The sequence below is a fragment of the Coregonus clupeaformis genome, chromosome 40 (genome assembly GCF_020615455.1).
Source record: "Coregonus clupeaformis isolate EN_2021a chromosome 40, ASM2061545v1, whole genome shotgun sequence".
NCBI classification, from domain to species: Eukaryota; Metazoa; Chordata; class Actinopteri; order Salmoniformes; family Salmonidae; genus Coregonus; species Coregonus clupeaformis.
This window is the reverse complement of record NC_059231.1, coordinates 12,902,177-12,924,454: the sequence shown is the minus strand read 5'-3', so window position 1 is coordinate 12,924,454 and position 22,278 is coordinate 12,902,177. Positions and strand designations below refer to the sequence as shown.

The 22,278-nt window shown below is 47.2% G+C and overlaps 1 protein-coding gene across 4 annotated transcripts in view; it reads left to right on the top strand.

Annotated features, from left to right (window-relative positions):
- LOC121555022 (disintegrin and metalloproteinase domain-containing protein 23) overlaps positions 1–22,278 on the top strand; it is a 98,060-nt gene that overhangs the window by 37,113 nt on the left and 38,669 nt on the right. For all 4 annotated transcript variants that reach the window (XR_005997826.2, XM_041868787.2, XM_041868785.2 and 1 more), the window contains exons 9-10: positions 15,826–15,891; positions 16,329–16,397. Coding sequence is in view for 3 of the 4 variants with exons in the window: in XM_041868787.2 (XP_041724721.1) it covers positions 15,826–15,891; positions 16,329–16,397 (135 nt within the window). In the remaining variant the exon portion in view is untranslated. The remainder of the gene's footprint in view (positions 1–15,825; positions 15,892–16,328; positions 16,398–22,278) is intronic.

Here is a 22,278-nt window from a genome sequence, read left to right as displayed (position 1 = left end):
CCCTACTGTAACCCTAACCCTACTGTAACCCTAACCCTACTGTAACCCTAACCCTACTGTAACCCTAACCCTACTGTAACCCTAACCCTACTGTAACCCTAACCCTACTGTAACACAGTCCACCTACTGTAACCCTAACCCTCTGTAACCCTAACCCTACTGTAACCCTAACCCTTCGTAACCCCAACCTTCTGTAACCCTAACCCCAATGTTACCCTAACCCTACTGTAACCCAACCCACTGTAACCCTAACCCTACTGTAACCCTAACCCTACTGTAACCCTAACCCTACTGTAACCCAACCCTTCTGTAACCCAACCACGTAACCCTAACCCTTCGGAACCCTAACCCTACTGTAACCCTAACCCTACTGTAACCCTAACCCTACTGTAACCCTAACCCTACTGTAACCCTAATCCTACTGTAACACAGGGTACCTACTGTAACCCTAACCCTACTGTAACCCTAACCCTTATGTAACCCTAACCCTACTGTAACCCTAACCCTACTGTAACACAGTCCACCTACAGTAACCCTAACCCTACTGTAACCCTAACCCTACTGTAACACAGTCCACCTACAGTAACCCTAACCCTACTGTAACCCTAACCCTACTGTAACCCTAACTCTACTGTAACACAGTCCACCTACTGTAACCCTAACCCTACTGTAACCCTAACCCTACTGTAACCTAACGTAACCCTAAACTGTAACCCTAACCCTATTGTAACCCTAACCCTACTGTAACCCTAACCCTACTGTAACCCTAACCCTACTGTAACCCTAACCCTACTGTAACACAGTCCACCTACTGTAACCCTAACCCTACTGTAACCCTAACCCTACTGTAACCCTAACCCTACTGTAACCCTAACCCTACTGTAACACAGTCCACCTACAGTAACCCTAACCCTACTGTAACCCTAACCCTACTGTAACCCTAACCCACTGTAACCCTAACCCTACTGTAACCCTAACCCTACTGTAACCCTAACCCTACTGTAACACAGTCAAACCTACTGTAACCCTAACCCTTCTGTAACCCTAACCCTACTGTAACCCTAACCTTCTGTAACCCTAACCCTAATGTTACCCTAACCTACTGTAACCCTAACCCTACTTTAACCCTAACCCTACTGTAACCCTAACCCTACTGTAACCCTAACCCACTGTAACCCCAACCCTTCTGTAACCCTAACCCTACTGTAACCCTAACCCTTCTGGAACCCTAACCCTACTGTAACCCTAACCCTACTGTAACCCTAACCCTACTGTAACCCTAACCCTACTGTAACCCTAATCCTACTGTAACACAGGGTACCCTACTGTAACCCTAACCCTACTGTAACCCAACCCTTATGTAACCCTAACCCTACTGTAACCCTAACCCTACTGTAACACAGTCCACCCACAGTAACCCTAACCCTACTGTAACCCTAACCCTACTAACCCAACCCACTGTAACCCTAACTCTACTGTAACGACCTACTGTAACCCAACCCACTGTAACCCTAACTCTACTGTAACACAGTCCACCACTGTAACCCTAACCCATTGTAACCCTAACCCTACTGTAACCCAACCCACTGTAACCCTAACCCTACTGTAACCCTAACCCTACTGTAACACAATCCACCTACTGTAACCCTAACCCTACTGTAACCCTAACCCTACTGTAACCCTAACCCTACTGTAAACCAACCACTGTAACCAACCCTACTGTAACCATAACCCTACTGTAACCCTAACCCTACTGTAACCCTAACCCTTCTGTAACCCTAACCCTTCTGTAACCCTAACCCTAATGTTACCCTAACCCTACTGTAACCCTAACCCTACTGTAACCCTAACCCTACTGTAACCCTAACCCTACTGTAACCCTAACCCTACTGTAACCCTAACCCTACTGTAACCCTAACCCTACTGTAACACAGTCCACCTACTGTAACCCTAACCCTTCTGTAACCCTAACCCTTCTGTAACCCTAACCCTTCTGTAACCCTAACCCTAATGTTACCCTAACCCTACTGTAACCCTAACCCTACTTTAACCCTAACCCTACTGTAACCCTAACCCTACTGTAACCCTAACCCTACTGTAACCCCAACCCTTCTGTAACCCTAACCCTACTGTAACCCTAACCCTTCTGGAACCCTAACCCTACTGTAACCCTAACCCTACTGTAACCCTAACCCTACTGTAACCCTAACCCTACTGTAACCCTAATCCTACTGTAACACAGGGTACCTACTGTAACCCTAACCCTACTGTAACCCTAACCCTTATGTAACCCTAACCCTACTGTAACCCTAACCCTACTGTAACACAGTCCACCTACAGTAACCCTAACCCTACTGTAACCCTAACCCTACTGTAACACAGTCCACCTACAGTAACCCTAACCCTACTGTAACCCTAACCCTACTGTAACCCTAACTCTACTGTAACACAGTCCACCTACTGTAACCCTAACCCTACTGTAACCCTAACTCTACTGTAACACAGTCCACCTACTGTAACCCTAACCCTATTGTAACCCTAACCCTACTGTAACCCTAACCCTACTGTAACCCTAACCCTACTGTAACCCTAACCCTATTGTAACCCTAACCCTTCTGTAACCCTAACCCTACTGTAACCCTAACCCTACTGTAACCCTAACCCTACTGTAACACAGTCCACCTACTGTAACCCTAACCCTACTGTAACCCTAACCCTTATGTAACCCTAACCCTACTGTAACCCTAACCCTACTGTAACACAGTCCAACTACAGTAACCCTAACCCTACTGTAACCCTAACCCTACTGTAACCCTAACTCTACTGTAACCCTAACCCTACTGTAACCCTAACCCTACTGTAACACAGTCCACCTACTGTAACCCTAACCCTCTGTAACCCTAACCCTACTGTAACCCTAACCCTTCTGTAACCCTAACCCTAATGTTACCCTAACCCTACTGTAACCCTAACCCTACTTTAACCCTAACCCTACTGTAACCCTAACCCTACTGTAACCCTAACCCTACTGTAACCCCAACCCTTCTGTAACCCTAACCCTACTGTAACCCTAACCCTTCTGGAACCCTAACCCTACTGTAACCCTAACCCTACTGTAACCCTAACCCTACTGTAACCCTAATCCTACTGTAACACAGGGTACCTACTGTAACCCTAACCCTACTGTAACCCTAACCCTTATGTAACCCTAACCCTACTGTAACCCTAACCCTACTGTAACACAGTCCACCTACAGTAACCCTAACCCTACTTTAACCCTAACCCTACTGTAACCCTAACCCTACTGTAACACAGGGTACCTACTGTAACCCTAACCCTACTGTAACCCTAACTCTACTGTAACACAGTCCACCTACTGTAACCCTAACCCTACTGTAACCCTAACTCTACTGTAACACAGTCCACCTACTGTAACCCTAACCCTATTGTAACCCTAACCCTTCTGTAACCCTAACCCTACTGTAACCCTAACCCACGTAACCCTAACCTACGTAACACAGTCCACCTACTGTAACCCTAACCCTACTGTAACCCTAACCCTTATGTAACCCTAACCCTACTGTAACCCTAACCCATGTAACACACCACCTACAGTAACCCAACCCTACTGTAACCCTAACCCTACTGTAACCCTAACCCTACTGCAACCCTAACCCTTCTGTAACCCTAACCCTACTGTAACCCTAACCCTACTGTAACCCTAACCCTACTGTAACCCTAACCCTACTGTAACACAGGTCCACCTACTGTAACCCTAACCCCTTCTGTAACCCTAACCCCACTGTAACCCTAACTCTACTGTAACCCTAACCCTACTGTAACCCTAACCCTACTTTTAACCCTAACCCTACGTAACCCTAATCCTACTGTAACACAGGGTACCTACTGTAACCCTAACCCTACTGTAACCCCAACCCTTATGTAACCCTAACCCTACTGTAACCCTAATCCTACTGTAACACAGTCCACCCACAGTAACCCTAACCCACTTTAACCCTAACCCACTGTAACCCTAACCCTCTGTAACCCAACCCAGTAACCCAACCACTTAACCCTAACCCTACTGTAACCCTAACCCTACTGTAACCATAACCCTACTGTAACCCTACTGTAACACAGTCCACCTACTGTAACCCTAACCCTACTGTAACCCTAACCCTTATGTAACCCTAACCCTACTGTAACCCTAACCCTACTGTAACACAGTCCACCTACAGTAACCCTAACCCTACTGTAACCCTAACCCTACTGTAACCCTAACCCTACTGTAACCCTAACCCTACTGTAACCCTAACCCTACTGTAACCCTAACCCTACTGTAACACAGTCCACCTACTGTAACCCTAACCCTTCTGTAACCCTAACCCTACTGTAACCCTAACCCTTCTGTAACCCCAACCTTCTGAACCCTAACCCTAATGTTACCCTAACCCTACTGTAACCCTAACCCTACTTTAACCCTAACCCTACTGTAACCCTAACCCTACTGTAACCCTAACCCTACTGTAACCCCAACCCTTCTGTAACCCTAACCCTACGTAACCCTAACCCCTCTGGAACCCTAACCCTACTGTAACCCTAACCCTACGTAACCCTAACCCCACTGTAACCCTAACCCTACTGTAACCCTAACCTACTGTAACACAGGGTACCTACTGTAACCCTAACCCTACTGTAACCCAACCCTATGTAACCCTAACCCTACTGTAACCCTAACCCTACTGTAACCCAACCCATGTAACCCAACCCTATGTAACCCTAACCCACTGTAACACAGTCACCTACAGTAACCCTAACCCATGTAACCCTAACCCTACTGTAACACAGTCCACCTACAGTAACCCTAACCCTACTGTAACCCTAACCTACTGTAACCCTAACTCTACTGTAACACAGTCCACCTACTGTAACCCTAACCCACTGTAACCTAACTCCTACTGTAACACAGTCCACCTACGTAACCCTAACCCTACTGTAACCCTAACCCCACTGTAACCCTAACCCTACTGTAACCCTAACCCTACTGTAACCCTAACCCATTGTAACCCTAACACCCTTACTGTAACCCTAACCCTACTGTAACCCTAACCCTACTGTAACCCTAACCCTACTGTAACACAGTCCAACTACAGTAACCCTAACCCTACTGTAACCCTAACCCTACTGTAACCCTAACCCTACTGTAACCCTAACTCTACTGTAACCCTAACCCTACTGTAACCCTAACCCTACTGTAACACAGTCCACCTACTGTAACCCTAACCCTTCTGTAACCCTAACCCTACTGTAACCCTAACCCTTCTGTAACCCTAACCCTAATGTTACCCTAACCCTACTGTAACCCTAACCCTACTTTAACCCTAACCCTACTGTAACCCTAACCCTACTGTAACCCTAACCCTACTGTAACCCCAACCCTTCTGTAACCCTAACCCTACTGTAACCCTAACCCTTCTGGAACCCTAACCCTACTGTAACCCTAACCCTACTGTAACCCTAACCCTACTGTAACCCTAATCCTACTGTAACACAGGGTACCTACTGTAACCCTAACCCTACTGTAACCCTAACCCTTATGTAACCCTAACCCTACTGTAACCCTAACCCTACTGTAACACAGTCCACCTACAGTAACCCTAACCCTACTGTAACCCTAACCCTACTGTAACCCTAACCCTACTGTAACACAGGGTACCTACTGTAACCCTAACCCTACTGTAACCCTAACTCTACTGTAACACAGTCCACCTACTGTAACCCTAACCCTACTGTAACCCTAACCCTACTGTAACACAGTCCACCTACTGTAACCCTAACCCTATTGTAACCCTAACCCTACTGTAACCCTAACCCTACTGTAACCCTAACCCTACTGTAACCCTAACCCTACTGTAACACAGTCCACCTACTGTAACCCTAACCCTACTGTAACCCTAACCCTTCTGTAACCCTAACCCTACTGTAACCCTAACCCTACTGTAACTCCTAACCCACTGTAACCCAACCCACTGTAAACCCAACCCTACTGTAACCCTAACCCTACTGTAACCCTAACCCTACTGTAACCCTAACCCTACTGTAACCCTAACCCTACTGTAACCCTAACCCTACTGTAACACAGTCCACCTACTGTAACCCTAACCCTTCTGTAACCCTAACCCTACTGTAACCCTAACCCTACTGTAACCCTAACCCTACTGTAACCCTAACCCTACTGTAACCCTAACCCTACTGTAACCCTAATCCACTGTAACCCAGGCACCTACTGTAACCCTAACCCTACTGTAACCCAACCCTATGTAACCCTAACCCTACTGTAACCCTAATCCTACTGTAACCCAACCTACAGTAACCCTAACCCTACTGTAACCCTAACCCTACTGTAACCTAACCCTACTTTAACCCTAACCCTACTGTAACCCTAATCCTACTGTAACACAGGGTACCTACTGTAACCCTAACCCTACTGTAACCCTAACCCTTATGTAACCCAACCCTATGTAACCCTAACCCTACTGTAACACAGTCCACCTACAGTAACCCTAACCCTACTGTAACCCTAACCCTTCTGTAACCCTAACCCTACTGTAACCCAACCCACTGTAACCCTAACCCTACTGTAACCCTAACCCTACGTAACCCATAACCCTAGTTGTAACACAGTCCAACCACTGTAACCCAACCCACTGTAACCCTAACCCTAAAATGTAACCTAACCCTACTGTAACCCTAACCCTACTGTAACACAGTCACCTACAGTAACCCTAACCCTACTGTAACCCAACCTTACGAACCCTAACACCCTGCAACCCTAACCCTACTGTAACCCTAACCCTACTGTAACCCTAACCCTACTGTAACACAGTCCACCTACTGTAACCCTAACCCTTCTGTAACCCTAACCCTACTGTAACCCTAACCCTTCTGTAACCCTAACCCTTCTGTAACCCTAACCCTAATGTTACCCTAACCCTACTGTAACCCTAACCCTACTGTAACCCTAACCCTACTGTAACCCTAACCCTACTGTAACCCTAACCTACTGTAACCCTAACCCTACTGTAACCCCAACCTTCTGTAACCCTAACCCTACTGTAACCCTAACCCTTCGGAACCCTAACCCTACTGTAACCCTAACCCACTGTAACCCTAACCCTACGTAACCCTAACCTACTGTAACCCTAATCCTACTGTAACACAGTGTACCTACTGTAACCTAACCCTACTGTAACCCTAACCCTTATGTAACCCTAACCCTACTGTAACCCTAACCCTACTGTAACACGCTTACTACAGTAACCCTAACCACTGTAACCCTAACCCTACGTAACCTAACCCTACTGTAACACAGAACCCTACTGTAACCCTAACCCTACTGTAACCCTAACTCTACTGTAACACAGAACACCTACTGTAACCCTAACCCTACTGTAACCCCAACTCTACTGTAACACAGTCCACCTACTGTAACCCTAACCCTACTGTAACCAACCCTTCGTAACCCTAACCCTACTGTAACCCTAACCCTACTGTAACCCTAACCCTACTGTAACACAGTCCACCTACTGTAACCCTAACCCTACTGTAACCCTAACCCTTATGTAACCCTAACCCTACTGTAACCCTAACCCTACTGTAACACAGTCCACCTACAGTAACCCTAACCCTACTGTAACCCTAACCCTACTGTAACCCTAACCCTACTGTAACCCTAACCCTACTGTAACACAGTCCACCTACTGTAACCCTAACCCTTCTGTAACCCAAACCCTACTGTAACCCTAACCCTACTGTAACCTAACCCTACTGTAACCCTAACCTACTGTAAACCCAACCCTACTGTAACCCTAATCCTACTGTAACACAGGGTCCACCTACTGTAACCCTAACCCTACTGTAACCCCAACCCAATATAACCCTAACCCTACTGTAACCCTAATCCTACTGTAACCTCCAACCAGTAACCCTAACCCTACTGTAACCCTAACCCTACTGTAACCCTAACCCTCTGTAACCCTAACCCTACTGTAACCCAAACCTACTGTAACCCTAACCCTACTGTAACCCTAACCTACTGTAACCCTAACCCTACGTAACCCTAACCCTACTGTAACCCTAACCCTACTGTAACCCTAACCCTTCTGTAACCCTAACCCTCTGTAACCCTAACCAAGTTACCTAACCCTACTGTAACCCTAACCCACTGTAACCCTAACCCTACTGTAACCCTAACCCACTGTGACCCTAACCCTACTGTAACCCTAACCTACTGTAACCCTAACCCACTGTAACCCTAACCCACAACCTAACCCACTGTAACCCTAACCCCACTGTAACCCTAACCCTACTGTAACCCTAACCCTACTGTAACACAGTCCACCCACTGTAACCCTAACCCTACTGTAACCCTAACCCTACTGAACCCTCTGACCACTACTGACAACCCTACTGTTACCCTAACCCTACTGTAACCCTAACCCACTGTAACACTATACCCTACGTAACCTAACCCTACTGTAACCCTAACCCTACTGTAACCAACCACTGTAACCCTAACCCTACTGTAACCCTAACCCTTACTGGAACCCTAACCCTACTGTAACCCTAACCCACTGTAACCCTAACCCTACTGTAACACAGTTATCTACTGTAACCTAACCCTACTGTAACCTAACCTTCTGTAACCTAACCCACGCAACCCTAACCCTACTGTAACCCAATCCACGTAACCGGCCCTACTGTAACCCTAACCCTACTGTAACCCTAACCCTTATGTAACCCTAACCCTACTGTAACCCTAACCCTACTGTAACCCTAACCCCTAACCCAACCCAACTGTAACCCTAACCCTACTGTAAACCTAATCCTACTGTAACACAGACCACTGTAACCCAATCTACTGCAGCAACTCCAACCTACTGTAACCCTAACCCTACTGTAACCCTAACTCTACTGTAACACAGTCCACCTACTGTAACCCTAACCTATGAAACTACGAACCCTAACCCTACAGTAACCCTAACCCTACTGTAACCCTAACCCTACTGTAACCCTAACCCTACTGTAACACAGTCCACCTACAGTAACCCTAACCCTACTGTAACCCTAACCTACTGTAACCCCGAACCCTACTGTAACCCTAACCCTACTGTAACCCTAACCCACTGTAACCCTAACCTACTGTAACCCTAACCCTACTGTAACCAACCCTACTGTAACCCTAACCCTACTGTAACCCTAACCCTACTGTAACCCCTAACCCACTGTAACCCTAACCCTACTGTAACCCTAACCTACTGTAACCCTAACCCTACTGTAACCCTAACCCTACTGTAACCCTAACCCTACTGTAACCCTAACCCTACTGTAACCATTACACCCTACTGTAACCCTAACCCTACTGTAACCCTAACCCTACGTAACCCTAACCCTACTGTACCAACCCACTGTAACCCTAACCCTACTGTAACCCTAACCCTACTGTTACCCTAACCCTACTGTAACCCTAACTCTACTGTAACCCTAACCCTACTGTAACCCTAACCCTACTGTTACCCTAACCCTATTGTAACCCTAACTCTACTGTAACACAGTCCACCTACTGTAACGCTAACCCCACTGTAACCCTAACCCTACTGTAACACAGTCCACCTACTGTAACCCTAACCCTACTGTAACCCTAACCCTACTGTAACACAGTCCACCTACTGTAACGCTAACCCCACTGTAACCCTAACCCTACTGTAACACAGTCCACCTACTGTAACCCTAACCCTACTGTAACCCTAACCCTACTGTAACCCTAACCCTACTGTAAAACAGTCCACCTACTGTAACCCTAACCCTACTGTAACCCTAACCCTACTGTAACCCTAACCCTTCTGTAACCAACCCTACGAACCCTAACCCTTCTGTAACCAACCCTACGCTAACCCTAACCCTACTGTAACCCTAACCCACTTTAACCCAACCCTACTGTAACCCTAACCCTACTGTAACCCTAACCCTACTGTAACCCTAACCCTACTGTAACCCAACCCTACTGTAACCTCTAACCCTACTGTAACACAGGTACCTACTGTAACCCTAACCCTACTGTAACCCTAACCCTACTGTAACGCCTAACCCTACTGTAAACCCTAACCCTACTGTAACCCAACCCTTCTGTAAACCACCACTGTAACCCTAACCCTACTTTAACCCTAACCCTACTGTAACCCTAACCCTTATGTAACCCTAACCCTACTGTAACCCTAACCCTACTGTAACACAGTCCACCTACTGTAACCCTAACCCTACTTTAACCCTAACCCTTCTGTAACCCTAACCCTACTGTAACACAGGGTACCTACTGTAACCCTAACCCTACTGTAACCCTAACCCTTCTGTAACCCTAACCCTTCTGTAACCCTAACCCTAATGTTACCCTAACCCTACTGTAACCCTAACCCTACTGTAACCCTAACCCTACTGTAACCCCAACCCTTCTGTAACCCTAACCCTACTGTAACACAGTCCACCTACTGTAACCCTAACCCTAATGTTACCCTAACCCTACTGTAACCCTAACCCTACTTTAACCCTAACCCTTCTGTAACCCTAACCCTTCTGGAACCCTAACCCTACTGTAACCCTAACCCTACTGTAACCCTAACCCTACTGTAACACAGTCTATCTACTGTAACCCTAACCCTTCTGTAACCCTAACCCTTCTGTAACCCTAACCCTACTGTAACCCTAACTCTACTGTAACCCTAATCCTACTGTAACACAGGGTACCTACTGTAACACAGGGTACCTACTGTAACCCTAACCCTACTGTAACCCTATCCCTTATGTAACCCTAACCCTACTTTAACCCTAACCTTACTGTAACCCTAACTCTACTGTAACACAGTCCACCTACTGTAACCCTAACCCTTCTGTAACCCTAACCCTACTGTAACCAGCACCTACTGTAACCCTAACCCTATTGTAAACCAACCCTTACGTAACCCCAACCCTACTGTAACCTCTAACCCTACTGTAACCTAACCCTACTGTAACACAGTCCACCTACTGTAACCCTAACCCTACTGTAACCCTAACCCTTCTGTAACCCTAACCCTACTGTAACCCTAACCCTACTGTAACCCTAACCCTACTGTAACACAGTCCACCTACTGTTACCCTAACCCTACTGTAACCCTAACCCTACTGTAACCCTAACCCTACTGTAACACAGTCCACCTACTGTAACCCTAACCCTAATGTTACCCTAACCCTTCTGTAACCCTAACCCTACTGTAACCCTAACCCTACTGTAACCCTAACCCTACTGTAAACCTAACCCTACTGTAACACAGTCCACCTACTGTTATCCTAACCCTTCTGTAACCCTAACCCTACTGTAACCCTAACCCTACTGTAACCCTAACCCTACTGTAACCATAACCCTACTGTAACCCTATCCCTACTGTAACCCTAACCCTACTGTAACTAACCCTACTGTAACCCTAACCCTACTGTAACCCTAACCCTACTGTTACCCTAACCCTACTGTAACCTAACAGTAACCTAACCCACTGTAACCCAACCCTACTGTAACCCTAACCCTACTGTTACCCTAACCCTACTGTAACCCTAACCCTACTGTAACCCTAACCCTACTGTAACCCTAACCCTAATGTTACCCTAACCCTACTGTAACCCTAACTCTACTGTAACACAGTCCACCTACTGTAACCCTAACCCTACTGTAACCCTAACCCTACTGTAACACAGTCCACCTACTGTAACCCTAACCCTACTGTAACCCTAACCCTACTGTAACCCTAACCCTTCTGTAACCCTAACCCTTCTGTAACCCTAACCCTCGAACCAACCCTACTCTAACCCTAACTCCTACTGTAACCCTAACCCTACTGTAACCCTAACCCTACTGTAACCCTAACCCTACTGTAACCCTAACCCTACTGTAACCCTAACCCTACTGTAACCCTAACCCTACTGTAACCCTAACCCTACTGTAACCCTAACCCTACTGTAACCCTAACCCTACTGTAACACAGGGTACCTACTGTAACACAGGGTACCTACTGTAACCCTAACCCTACTGTAACCCTAACCCTACTGTAACCCTAACCCTACTGTAACCCTAACCCACTGTAACCTAACCCTCGTAACCTAACCTACTGTAACCCTAACCCTACTGTAACCCTAACCCTTCTGTAACCCTAACCCTAATGTTACCCTAACCCTACTGTAACCCTAACCCTACTGTAACCCTAACCCTAACCCTACTGTAACACAGGGTATCTACTGTAACCCTAACCCTACTGTAACCCTAACCCTACTGTTACCCTAACCCTACTGTAACCCTAACCCTTCCGTAACCCTAACCCTACTGTAACACACCTACTGATAACAACCTACGTAACCTAACCTAAACTGTAACACAGGGTCATCTACTGTAACCCTAAAGTAACAACCCCACTGTAACCCAACCCTGTAACCTAACCCACGTAACCTAACCTACTGTAACCCTAACCCTACTGTAACCTCCTAACCCTTTTGTAACCCAACCCTACTGTAACCCTAACCCTACTGTAACCCAACCTACTGAACCGCCAACCACTGTAACCCTAACCCTACGTAACCCTAACCCTACTGTAACCCAACCCTTGACACAGACCACTGTAACCTAAACCACTGTAACCTACTCCAAACCTACGTAACCCAACCACACACTAGCCCTCTACTGTAACCCTAACCCTACTGTAACCCTAACCCTACTGTAACCTAACCCTACTGTAACCTGGGTACCTACTGCAACCCAACCGACTGGCAAACCAACCCTACTGTAACCCAACCCTACGTAACACAGGGTACCTACTGTAACCCTAACCCTACTGTAACCCTAACCCTACTGTAACCCTAACCCTACTGTAACCCTAACCCTACTGTAACCCTAACCTCCTATGTAACCCAACTAACCCTACTGTAACCCTAACCCTACTGTAACCCTAACCCTACTGTGATAACCCTAACCCTACTGTAACACTAGGACCTACTGTAACCCTACCAACCACGTAACCCTAACCTACTGTAACCCAACCCTACTGTAACCCTAACCAAGTAACCCTAACGCTCTGTAACCCTAACCTACTGTAACGTACCTACTGTAACCCAACCCACTGCAAACCTAACCCTACTGTAACCTAACCCAGTAACCTAACCCTACTGTAACCCAACCCACTGACACGTCCACCTACGTAACCCTAACCCTTACTGTAACCCTAACCCTTCTGTAACCCTAACCCTTCTGTAACCCTAACCCTACTGTAACCCTAACCCTACGTAACCCCAACACCTACTGTAACCCTAACCCTACTTTAACCCTAACCCTACTGTAACCCTAACCCTACGTAACCCTAACCCACTGTAACCTAACCCTACTGTAACTAACCCTACGAACACAAACCACGTAACCCTAACCCGTAACCCTAACCCTACTGTAACCCTAACCCTACTGTAACCTAACTACTGTAACCCTAACCCACTGTAACCCAACCCTACTGTAACACAGTACCTACGTAACCCTAACCCTTACTGTAACCCTAACCCTACTGTAACCCAACCCTACTGTAACCCTAACCCTACTGTAACCCTAACCCTACTGTAACACAGTCCACCTACTGTAACCCTAACCCTACTGTAACCCTAACCCTACTGTAACACACCACCCACTGTAACCCAACCCTACTGTAACCTCTAACCCTACTGTAACCCTAACCCTACTGTAACCCTAACCCTACTGTAACCCAACCCTACAGTAACCCTAACCCTACTGTAACCCTAACCCTACTGTAACACAGTCACCTACTGTAACCCTAACCCTACGAACCTAACCCTACTGTAACCCTAACCACTGAACCAACCCACTGTAACCCTAACCCAATGTAACCCTAACCCACGTAGCACCCACGAACCCTAACCCTACTGTAACCCTAACCTACTGAACACAGTCCACCACTGTAACCCTAACCCTACTGTAACCCCAAGAACAACCCTACGTAACCCTAACCCACTGTAACCCTAACCCTACTGTAACCCTAACCCTACTGTAACACAGTCCACCACTGTAACCCTAACCCTACTGTAACTCATTACACCTACTGTAACCCCAACCCTACTGTAACCCTAACCCTACTGTAACCTAACCCTACTGTAACTAACCCTACTGTAACCCTAACCCTACTGTAACCCTAACCCTACTGTAACCCTAACCCTACTGTAACCCTAACCCTACTGTAACCCTCAACCCTACTGTAACCCTAACCTACTGTAACTAACCCACTGTAACCCTAACCCTACTGTAACCCTAACCCTACTGTAACCCTAACCCTACTGTAACCCTAACCCTACTGTAACACAGTCCACCTACAGTAACCCTAACCCTACTGTAACCCTAACCCTACTGTAACACAGTCCACCTACTGTAACCCTAACCCTACTGTAACCCTAACCTATGTAACCTAACCCTATGTAAACAACCCTACTGAACACAGTCCACCTACGTAACCCTAACCCACTGTAACCTAACCCACTGTAACACAGCCACCTACTGTAACCCTAACCCCACGTAACCCAAACCCTACTGTAACCCTAACCCTACTGCAACCTAACCCGCGTAACCTAACCCTAATGTAACCCTAACCCTACTGTAACACAGTCCACCTACTGTAACCCTAACCCTACTGTAACCCTAACCCTAATGTAACCCTAACCCTACTGTAACACAGTCCACCTACTGTAACCCTAACCCTACTGTAACCCTAACCCTACTGTAACCCTAACCCTACTGTAACCCTAACCCTACTGTAACCCTAACCCTACTGTAACCCTAACCCTACTGTAACACAACTGTAACCCTAACCCTACTGTAACTCTAACGTAACCTACTGTAACCCTAACCCTACTGTAACCCAACCCTACTGTAACCCTAACCCTACTGTAACACATTACACCTACTGAACCCTAACCCTACTGTAACCCAACCCTACTGTAACCTAACCCTACTGTAACCCTAACCCTACTGTAACCCTAACCCTACTGTAACCCTAACCCTACTGTAACACAGTCCACCTACTGTAACCCTAACCCTACGTAACATTCCACCACTGACAACCCTACTGTAACCCTAACCCTACTGTAACCCTAACCCTACTGTAACCCTAACCCTACTGTAACAGTCACCTACTGTAACCCCTAACCCTACTGTAACCCTAACCCTACTGTAACCCCAACCCTACTGTAACCCTAACCCTACTGTAACCCTAACCCTACTGTAACCCACAACCCTACTGTAACCCTAACCCTACTGAACTAACCCTACTGTAACCCTAACCCTACTGTAACCCTAACCCTTCTGTAACCCTAACCCTACTGTAACCCTAACCCTACTGTTACCCTAACCCTACTGTAACCCTAACCCTACTGTAACCCTAACCCTACTGTAACACATTCCACCTACTGTTCATCCACCCCTGCTTTGTTATAACCTAGTGTGCTATGTAGCCTGATCTTATAACCTAGTGTGCTATGTAGCCTGATCTTATAACCTAGTGTGTTATGTAGCCTTGTTTTATAACCTAGCCTTCCAGTATAGGGCCTCAATGTGACCTCTGTACAATTAAATCCCTCAAGCTTCTCTCACAACATAATTTGCAACTCAGCACAACACAACATTTTCTATTTTGTTCTCATCTATAAATCTGTCATTGCTGTGTGTTATGAAAGTGAACTAATCTGTGGCTTTTTCAGATGCCTCGGAATGTATTTGAGGAGATGAAGTATTTGGAGATTATGATCGTCAGTGACCATAATATGGTATGTGCCCTTAGAACAAAGCCAAGCAACACACTTCTAAACAGAAGACAGGAAACATCAATGAATATTTCAGCAATGTTTCATGCTTTTACTGTTAAGAATGACTCAAAATACTGGACTCCGCGACATTCCAGAAACACACAGGAGACCTGTTTTTCCTCTCTTGACTGATGCTTAGCCAGCTATGGCCACAAGAGGGTGCAACACTATTGAATGTGGTGGTGTATGTGTGATTCATATCCTATCCAACATAACCATCATCCAGATTTGAAAACACCAGGCTTATTCTATTGCTGGCGTGGACCAAAATCAACATGTATATTTTATGTATTTCTAAAAGGGTGTTATAGAAGCTTGGTATCTTTAAGTATTTATTCTTATTCCCCTAATAATAGTTTTTAATAACATTTGTGTCATTGTTTTTGTGTGGTCTGCAGTATAAGCGACACCAGACCAAGCAGCACACCAGGAACTCTGCCAAGTCAGTGGTGAACCTTGTGGATGCTGTGAGTAACATCTTCAGTTGGCTCTGAGAACTGATTCTTATTTTTGTACCTTTATTCAAATAAAATAAAATCAAATTGTATTTGCCACATGCGCCGAATACAACAGGTGTAGACATTACAGTTAAACGCTTACTTACAAGCCCTTAACCAACAATGCATAAAAAAAAAAAAAAAGTGTTAAGTAAAAAAAATAAAAGCAAATAACTAAATAGCAGCAGTAAAATAAAATAACAGTAGGGAGGCTATATACAGGGGGGTACCGGTGCAGAGTCAATGTGCGGGGGCACCGGCTAGTTGAGATAGTTGAAGTAATATGTACATGTGGGTAGAGTTAAAGTGACTATGCATAAATAATTAACAGAGTAGCAGCAGCGTAAAAAGATGGGGTGGGGGGAGCAGTGCAAATAGTCCGGGTAGCCATGATTAGCTGTTCAGGAGTCTTATGGCTTGGGGGTAGAAGCTGTTGAGAAGCCTTTTGGACCTAGACTTGGCGCTCTGGTACCGCTTGCCGTGCGGTAGCAGAGAGAACAGTCTATGACTAAGGTGGCTGGAGTCTTTGACAATTTTGAGGGCCTTCCTCTGACACTGCCTGGTATAGAGGTCCTGGATGACAGGAAGCTTGGCCCCAGGCCGAGCAGTTGCCATAACAGGCGGTGATGCAACCAGTCAGGATGCTCTCGATGGTGCAGCTGTATAACTTTTTGAGGATCTGAGGACCCATGCCAAATCTTTTCAGTCTCCTGAGGGGGAATAGGCATTGTCGTGCCCTCTTCACGACTGTCTTGGTGTGTTTGGAAAATGATAGTTTGTTGGTGATGTGGACACCAAGGAACTTGAAGCTCTCAACCTGCTCCACAACAGCCCTGTTGATGAGAATGGGGGCGTGCTCAGTCCTCTTTTTTTTTCCAGTAGTCCACAATCATCTCCTTTGTCTTGATCACGTTGAGGGAGAGGTTGTTATCCTGGCATCACACGGCCAGGTCTTGGACCTCCTCCCTATAGGCTGTCTCATCGTTGTCGGTGATCAGGCCTACCACTGTTGTGTCGTCAGCAAACTTAATGATGGTGTTGAATTCGTGCCTGGCCATGCAGTCATGGGTGAACAGGGAGTACAGGAGGGGACTGAGCACGCACCCCTGAGGGGCCCCCGTATTGAGGATCAGCGTGACAAATGTGTTGTTACCTACCCTTACCACCTGGGGGCGGCCCGTCAGGAAGTCCAGGATCCAGTTGCAGAGGGAGGTGTTTAGTCCAGGATCCTTAGCTTAGTGATGAGCTTTGAGGGCACTATGGTGTTGAACGCTGAGCTGTAGTCAATGAACAGCATTCTCACGTAGGTGTTCCTCTTGTCCAGGTGGGAAAGGGCAGTGTGGAGTGCAATAGAGATTGCATAATCTGTGGAGCTGTTGGGGCGGTATGCAAGTTGGAGTGGGTCTAGGGTTTCTGTGATAATGGTGTTGATGTGAGCCATGACCAGCCTTTCAAAGCACTTCATGGCTACAGACGTGAGTGCTACGGGTCGGTAGTCATTTAGGCAGGTTATCTTAGTGTCTTTGGGCACAGGGACTATGGTGGTCTGCTTGAAACATGTAGGTATTACAGACTCAGTCAGGGACATGTTGAAAATGTCAGTGAAGACACTTGCCAGTTGGTCAGCACATGCTCGGAGTACACGTCCTGGTAGGCTTGTGTCACTGGGCAGCTCGCGGCTGTGCTTCCTTTTGTAGTCTGTAATAGTTTTCAAGCCCTGCCACATCCGACGAGTGTCAGTGCCGGTGTAGTACAATTCAATCTTAGTCCGGTATTGACTCTTTGCCTGTTTGATGGTTCGTCGGAGGGCATAGCGGGATTTCTTATAAGCGTCCGGGTTAGATTCCCTTTCAACTGCACATATTCAGCCCTTCACCTCTTGTTTCTGGTTTATGTCTCAGGGTGTCCATCAGAACAATCTAGAATAATGTTTAACTGATTCTAATTCTCTGGCTCTTGTGTACCTAAATAATATTTTCAATGCAATCATAGTTTAATAAATCATAGTTTAATCAATCATAGCTTAATCAATTATTGTGTTTGCAAAACACAAGTATATCTACACATTACATTTACAGATTAATTTATCAAATGTATATGTATTTTTTGTTGAAAACAGCTGTTTTTATTTATATTAAAGTGCCCCTAGAGGTAGAACCCAGAATTGACCACTTCTTCATGTGTCACACACTGTATATCTCCTGTACCTTGAGTCTCCTGTAATTTGATTCTCCTGTACCCTGAGTCTCATGTAATCTCAGTCTCCTGTAATCTGAGCCTCTTGTACCCTGAGTCTCCTGTACCCTGAGTCTCCTGTACCTCAGTCTCCCGTACCCTGAGTCTCCTGTACCTTGAGTCTCCTGTACCTCAGTCTCCTGTACCCTGAGTCTCCTGTACCTCAGTCTCCTGTACCCTGAGTCTCCTGTACCTCAGTCTCCTGTACCCTCAGCCTCCTGTACCCTCAGCCTCCTGTACCCTGAGTCTCCTGTACCCTGAGTCTCATGTAACCTGAGTCTCCTGTACCTCAGTCTCCTGTACCCTCAGTCTCCTGTACCCTCAGTCTCTTGTACCTTCAGTCTCCTGTATCCTCAGTCTCCTGTACCTTCAGTCTTCTGTACCTTCAGTCTCCTGTACCTCCGTCTCCTGTACCTTCAGTCTCCTGTACCCTGAGTCTCCTGTACCCTCAGTCTCCTGTACCTTCAGTCTCCTGTACCTTCAGGCTCCTGTACCTTCAGTCTCCTGTACATTCAGTCTCCTGTACCCTGAGTGTCCTGTACACTGAGTCTCCTGTACCCTGAGTCTCCTGTTATCTCAGTCTCCTGTACCTCAGTCTCCTGTACCTCAGTCTCCTGTACCTTCAGTCTCCTGTACCCTCAGTATCCTGTACCTTCAGTCTCCTGTACCGTCAGTCTCCTGCACCCTCAGTCTCCTGTACCTTCAGTCTCCTGTACCTCAGTCTCCTGTACCTTCAGTCTCCTTTTACCTTCAGTCTCCTGTACCCTCAGTCTCCTGTACCCTGAGTCTCCTGTACCCTGAGTGTCCTGTACACTGAGTCTCCTGTACCCTGAGTCTCCTGTTATCTCAGTCTCCTGTACCTCAGTCTCCTGTACAACAGTCTCCTGTACCTTCAGTCTCCTGTACCTTCAGTATCCTGGACCTTCAGTATCCTGTACCTTCAGTCTCCTGTACCCTGAGTCTCCTGTACCTTCAGTATCCTGTACCCTCAGTATCCTGTACCTTCAGTCTCATGCACCCTCAGTCTCCTGTACCTTCAGTCTCCTGTACCTTCAGTCTCCTGTACCCTCAGTCTCCTGTACCCTCAGTCTCCTGTACCCTGAGTCTCCTGTACCCTGAGTCTCCTGTACCCTGAGTCTCCTGTACCCTGAGTCTCCTGTAACCTGAGTCTCCTGTAACCTGCATCTCATTTAACCTGAGTCTCCTGTACCCTTAGTGTCCTGTACCTCAGTCTCCTGTACCCTCAGTCTCCTGTACTCTCAGTCTCCTGTACCCTGAGTCTCCTGTACCCTCAGTCTCCTGTACCCTGAGTCTCCTGTACCCTGAGTGTCATGTACCCTGAGTCTCCTGTACCCTGAGTCTCCTGTACCCTGAGTCTCCTGTTATCTCAGTCTCCTGTACCCTCAGTCTCCTGTACCTCAGTCTCCTGTACCTCAGTCTCCTGTACCTTCAGTCTCCTGTACCTTCAGTCTCCTGTACCTTCAGTATCATGTACCCTGAGTCTCCTGTACCTTCAGTCTCCTGTAGCCTCATTCTCCTGTACCCTCAGTCTCCTGTACCTCAGTCTCCTGTACCTTCAGTCTCCTGTACCCTCAGTCTCCTGTACCCTCAGTCTCCTGTACCCTGAGTCTCCTGTACCTTCAGTCTACTGTACCCTGAGTCTCCTGTTATTTCAGTCTCCTGTACCCTCAGTCTCCTGTACCTCAGTCTCCTGTACCTCAGTCTCCTGTACCTTCAGTCTCCTGTACCTTCAGTCTCCTGTACCTTCAGTATCCTGTACCTTCAGTCTCCTGTACCCTGAGTCTCCTGTACCTTCAGTCTCATATACCCTCAGTCTCCTATACCCTCAGTCTCCTGTACCTTCAGTCTCCTGTACCCTCAGTCTCCTGTACCTCAGTCTCCTGTACCTTCAGTCTACTGTACCCTGAGTCTCCTGTACCTCAGTCTCCTGTACCCTGAGTCTCCTGTACCCTCAGTCTCTTGTACCTCAGTCTCCTGTACCTCGGTATCCTGTACCCTCAGTCTCCTGTACCCTCAGTCTCCTGTACCTTCAGTCTCCTGTACCTTCAGGCTCCTGTACCTTCAGGCTCCTGTACATTCAGTCTCCTGTACCCCCAGTCTCCTGTACCTCAGTCTCCCGTACCTCAGTCTCCTGTACCTTCAGTCTCCTGTACCCTCAGTATCCTGTACCTTCAGTCTCCTGTACCGTCAGTCTCCTGCACCCTCAGTCTCCTGTACCTTCAGTCTTCTGTACCTTCAGTCTCCTGTACCTTCAGTCTCCTGTACCCTGAGTGTCCTGTACACTGAGTCTCCTGTACCCTGAGTCTCCTGTTATCTCAGTCTCCTGTACCTCAGTCTCCTGTACCTTCAGTCTCCTGTACCTTCAGTCTCCTGTACCTTCAGTCTCCTGTACCCTGAGTCTCCTGTACCCTCAGTTTCCTGTACCCTGAGTCTCCTGTACCCTGAGTGTCCTGTACACTGAGTCTCCTGTACCCTGAGTCTCCTGTTATCTCAGTCTCCTGTACCTCAGTCTCCTGTACACCAGTCTCCTGTACCTTCAGTCTCCTGTACCTTCAGTCTCCTGTACCCTCAGTCTCCTATACTCTCAGTCTCCTGTACCCCGAGTCTCCTGTACCCTCAGTCTCCTGTACCCTGAGTATCCTGTACCCTGAGTGTCATGTACCCTGAGTCTCCTGTACCCTGAGTCTCCTGTACCCTCAGTCTCCTGTACCCTGAGTCTCCTGTACCCTGAGTGTCATGTACCCTGAGTCTCTTGTACCCTGAGTCTCCTGTTATCTCAGTCTCCTGTACCCTCAGTCTCCTGTACCTCAGTCTCCTGTACCTTCAGTCTCCTGTAGCCTCATTCTCCTGTACCCTCAGTCTCCTGTACCCTGAGTATCATGTAACCTGAGTCTCCTGTACCCTTGTGTCCTGTACCTCAGTCTCCTGTACCCTCAGTCTCCTGTACCCTCAGTCTCTTGTACCTTCAGTCTCCTGTATCCTCAGTCTCCTGTACCTTCAGTCTCCTGTACCCTCAGTCTCCTGTACCTCAGTCTCCTGTACCTTCAGTCTCCTGTACCCTGAGTCTCCTGTACCTTCAGTCTCCTGTAGCCTCATTCTCCTGTACCCTCAGTCTCCTGTACCCTGAGTATCATGTAACCTGAGTCTCCTGTACCCTTGTGTCCTGTACCTCAGTCTCCTGTACCCTCAGTCTCCTGTACCCTCAGTCTCTTGTACCTTCAGTCTCCTGTATCCTCAGTCTCCTGTACCTTCAGTCTTCTGTACCTTCAGTCTCCTGTACCTCCGTCTCCTGTACCTTCAGTCTCCTGTACCTTCAGTCTCCTGTACTTTCAGGCTCCTGTACCTTCAGTCTCCTGTACCTTCAGTCTCCTGTACCGTCAGTCTCCTGCACCCTCAGTCTCCTGTACCTTCAGTCTCCTGTACCTTCAGTCTCCTGTACCTTCAGTCTCCTGTACCCTGAGTCTCCTGTACCCTCAGTCTCCTGTACCCTGAGTCTCCTGTACCCTGAGTGTCCTGTACACTGAGTCTCCTGTACCCTGAGTCTCCTGTTATCTCAGTCTCCTGTACCTCAGTCTCCTGTACACCAGTCTCCTGT